The sequence below is a fragment of the Merops nubicus genome, unplaced genomic scaffold, assembly GCF_000691845.1.
Source record: "Merops nubicus isolate BGI_N331 unplaced genomic scaffold, ASM69184v1 scaffold1727, whole genome shotgun sequence".
Classification (NCBI taxonomy): domain Eukaryota; kingdom Metazoa; phylum Chordata; class Aves; order Coraciiformes; family Meropidae; genus Merops; species Merops nubicus.
Genome location: NW_008618092.1, coordinates 22,096 through 26,012, shown reverse-complemented (window position 1 = coordinate 26,012; position 3,917 = coordinate 22,096). Strand labels below are relative to the sequence as shown.

The 3,917-nt window shown below is 52.9% G+C and overlaps 1 protein-coding gene across 1 annotated transcript in view; it reads left to right on the top strand.

Annotated features, from left to right (window-relative positions):
- Nucleotides 1–1,732: 1,732 nt before the first annotated feature.
- LOC103775839 (CMRF35-like molecule 1) overlaps nt 1,733–3,917 on the top strand; it is a 5,553-nt gene continuing 3,368 nt past the window's right edge. Inside the window, exons 1-3 of the mRNA XM_008943307.1 lie at nt 1,733–1,775; nt 2,248–2,589; nt 2,768–3,082. Coding sequence (XP_008941555.1) covers nt 1,733–1,775; nt 2,248–2,589; nt 2,768–3,082 — 700 coding nt within the window. The remainder of the gene's footprint in view (nt 1,776–2,247; nt 2,590–2,767; nt 3,083–3,917) is intronic.

The following is a 3,917-nucleotide window of genomic DNA, read 5'->3' as shown; positions in this document are numbered from 1 at the left end:
TCTTTTTTATAATAGTGAATTATTGCTCCTGTTCTCTCTCTCCATGCTATTCCTGATTTTACAAACTCTTGTAATACCACCCCTGTCATTTCCTTTCCAGGTAAAAAGCTGGTTTAGTAATTTCTTGTACATGAGGTGCCTCAGATCTTTCTCTGTCTTGGCTGTTTCTCTCTGATCACCGACTCAGCTGACAAATTCAGAGCAAAGACTTCTGATGTTTCTGTTATAACAAGCTTTGCTTTGTTTGGGGATATGATTATATTATTCTAAACTTGCTTCAGAAGGACAGACTATTTTTTTATATTATTTTATTTAGCATCCCAGTTCAATTCAAGCCTCCTGTAGGTAAAATGCCTGTGAATTGGATTACAATATTGTCCTTATTCTCATTGCAGGAAACTGGTGTAATTGGACATTTTGTGTGGACATTTTTTCTGGACCTTACTAACCAGTTGCACCTTTTCCAGAAACCCAAGGATATGTAGCTGGGGAGATGCAGTCCCTCTGCTGAGTGCCCACACAACATGCAAGATGACAAGGCTGCATGGAAAGCCTGGTGCAAGAAGACAATCAGGGGAGTGTGTTGTCCTGGTCAGTACAGAAAGGCCGAGCAGTCAGTGTGAGCATAACACTTAGAATGGAAGGTACATGAAGACACTCAGAGGGGAGTCCTCAGCATCACCATGGAGAAGCTCACAGTACTAGGCACTGGGGAGTACTGGTGTGCTCTTTGTGATGACTCCCACCTCTTCTGAATACAGGAAATTAAGCTGGCTGTTTTCGTAGGTGAGTGTCTCTTTTCAAAAAAAAAGATGGAGAAACTCCTTCCTCCTCATTTTCCTTGCAGAAGAATTCACTTCCCAGGCCTGCTGCCCCACCTGCTCCACCCACTTTCTGATCTGTACTCCACAGCTCATTTTACCTACTAGGCTGCTCCTGAGCCCCAGTTCCTTCACCCTAACATCTGCCGTTCCTGACTCATATAGGGGAACCAAAATGGCATGCAGGGGCGGGAATCTGTGTGTAGTTGTCCAACTTCACAGTCAGCCCAGAGGCAGTTCTGTCCAGAGCTGCTCTGAATGGATTATTTTAACATTTGCATTGTTTTCCCTGTAATTAAAATCACTTCAGTCGTGCCTGTGGGACATTACTGTGTCATGTGCAAAAGCCCAGCGGTTCTGCTTTGGTTTCTGCAGCTGGGCACTGTGGGGTTGGGCAGCCCGAGGGCTCTGTGCAGGGCAGAGCATGGGGCACAAGGGGACTGGCTGGGCTGGTGGAGATGGGGGATCCCAAATGCCATGGCCTGTGCCAGGAAGACACAGACTTGGACTCATTGCCACTCTGGCTTTGAGGAGACTTTCCAGCAAGGGCTTGGGCAGAGGACACCTTGGGAACCCAGAGAGAAGGGCTAGGCTAGGACAACGGACCTGCTCCATCTGCCCCCGCCTGCCACTGGTGAGAGGGCAGAGCACGACAACGGCCAGGTGAGAGCAGCAAAGAGCCTCTGCCATCAGGACAGTGCTGCTCTCACCACTTCCGCAAATGCACCCTGAAATTGTCTTAATCTTGGTCTTGTTGCAAAATGTGGTGAAGGATTTCCGCAGGAAAGCAAGAGCTCAGGCAGTTCCTCCAGCAGCGTCACTGATGTGGGAGAGCTCTCCAAGCAGACACTTTGAACGGGACGTGCTGGGCAGCCCCCAGCAATGCCCCTTCCCCAGGCCTGAGGACGGCTATGGAGCTGAGGGTCCTCCTCCTGCTGCCGCTCTGCTTCCCAGGTAAGAGAAGGGCTGGGAATGTCCCAGGCCCCTCAAAACCGGGGCAGTGGGACACCCCTCCCCACCTCCTGCTGCCTGCAGGGCTCCATGGTCAGGAGAATCCAACAACAGCAGGACTCTGAGCTGGGCAGCTTGCTGCAGGGGTGGGGAGGGAAGGGGCAGCACTAGTTCCTACCATCGCTCCATTTAGGCTTGAAGGTCCAACACCCCTAGTGCTTACTACAGCACTAGATTTTGATTTTGAAATCAAAGATACTGAATTTTAAATCAGAGTTGTGATCCCAGCTCAGATCTCAGTGCTGCCTGTCAGAAATCAACCTGCCTGTTTCCAAGCAGGAGTGGATCTTGGTTCTCAGTCCCTCCAGCCATAAGCACCAGGGGGAAGGTTGGAGGCGGTTTCCCTGCTCCATTGAGAGGCTGTGGGCAGCCCTGCATCAGCTCCCACTGCCCTGCCCACATCCTGTATCTACAGGTCTCTGGGCCCAGACGCCTGCTGCTGAGGAGAGGCGATGGGAAGGAGGTGTTCTGCATATCCAGTGTCCTTACCCAGGACAGCCGCTGGTGAAGGCCTGGTGCCGCATGACAGGTGAACAATGTGAGCACTTAGTGAGGACAATGCCCAGTTGGTACTTGCACAGAAACCCAGCCACAAATGGGGAAATAACAATAAACAACGACTACAGTCTTGGGATAGTGTCCATCACCATGACTAAACTCCAGACAGAGGACTCGGGCACATATGCCTGTGTTTACCGTCCCACTGAACGTGGCAAGGATGTTACTCTAAAGACGATCTCACTGAATGTTTTGAAGGGTAAGTACCTTTCCCCCCACACAAACTCAGGCCTTGTCAGAAAGCAACATCATGCCCTCCCCTCTGCGTCTGACGGGCTGTCCCTGAGGGCTTTGTCCAGGCACCCAGCTCAGGTTGGGTGGCGGGTGCCCATGTGCCCAGTACTTCTGGCTCACTGAGCACACTGTCTGTTCTGCAGAGCTGCAGAGGTGGGAGCTGGACAGTGTCTCAGTGGAGTGCAAGTACAGTGCCTCAGCCATCAGCACATCAAAAGGCTGGTGTCGAAGAGGTCAGAATGGGTGTAAAACCTGGCTGAAGACAAATTACCCTTCAACACGGAGTAGCAGCAAAGTCCTGGGTGACAGAGTCGTGATGGAGGATGTTACCCAGAGAAGGACCCTCACCATCACCATGCAGAAGCTGCAGGCCCGGGACACTGCCACGTACTGGTGTGCACTCTACACAGACTCTCAGCCCACCCGGCTAATGGAGGTCAGGCTCTCTGTGTCCAAAAGTGAGTATCCACTGGCAGCCAAATGTGGATGTTGGCAGATTTCAGCCCCACCTCTCCTGCCTCTTCTCCCTCCTCTCCTTGGCCACACCACCAAGGAGCCCAGCACTGCTGCCGCACAGATGACAGCCATGTCCCTCTGCCTGCCTGTCTCTCTGGAAGACATGGTGGCAGCTGCCCCTAAGGCCCGTGGAGCCAAAGCTCAGGCCTGGCCCTTCATGCTCTGTGTGCTTGGGACAGGTTCCCATGACCTCCCACAAATGGGGCCACTCTTCACAACTGCTTCCCACAGGGTCGAGTCAGCAGCTCCAGGAGCAGCTTCCTCAGCTCAGCACTCACCTGGTCCATGGCAGGCACTGCTGGAGAACTCCCCCACTGCCAGGCGTTGCTCTTGCTCTGGCCCCACAGCTGCCAGCCCTCCCTGGTCCTTGGCTTCCAGACCCTACAGGCTGAGCACTTGTGAGCATACAGTTCCTGGGGGAACTGGAGGAAGGGGACATGACCCTCCCAGTTTGTGACTCATCTCTGCACAAGTAATCTGGGTCCAGTCCCCTTCTGCTCCTTGGGTCTGGAGATAGAAGAAGATCCAGGGAGCGTCCAGCCCACAGAACATATTCCAGCATAGGGGAAGGGGTGCCATTGTGCCTCCTTTGGGATCTCACCACACATGCCGGGTGTTTTCCAGGGACCCAAATACACACAGCCAAGCAGTCCAGCAACATCTCTGTCCAGTGTCTGTACAGTGCCCCAGACTACAGCACTGTGGACAAAGCCTGGTGCAAAGAGGAACCTCGCAAGCCATGCACCGTGCTGGCCGACACAAATTTGAAGCCATTGG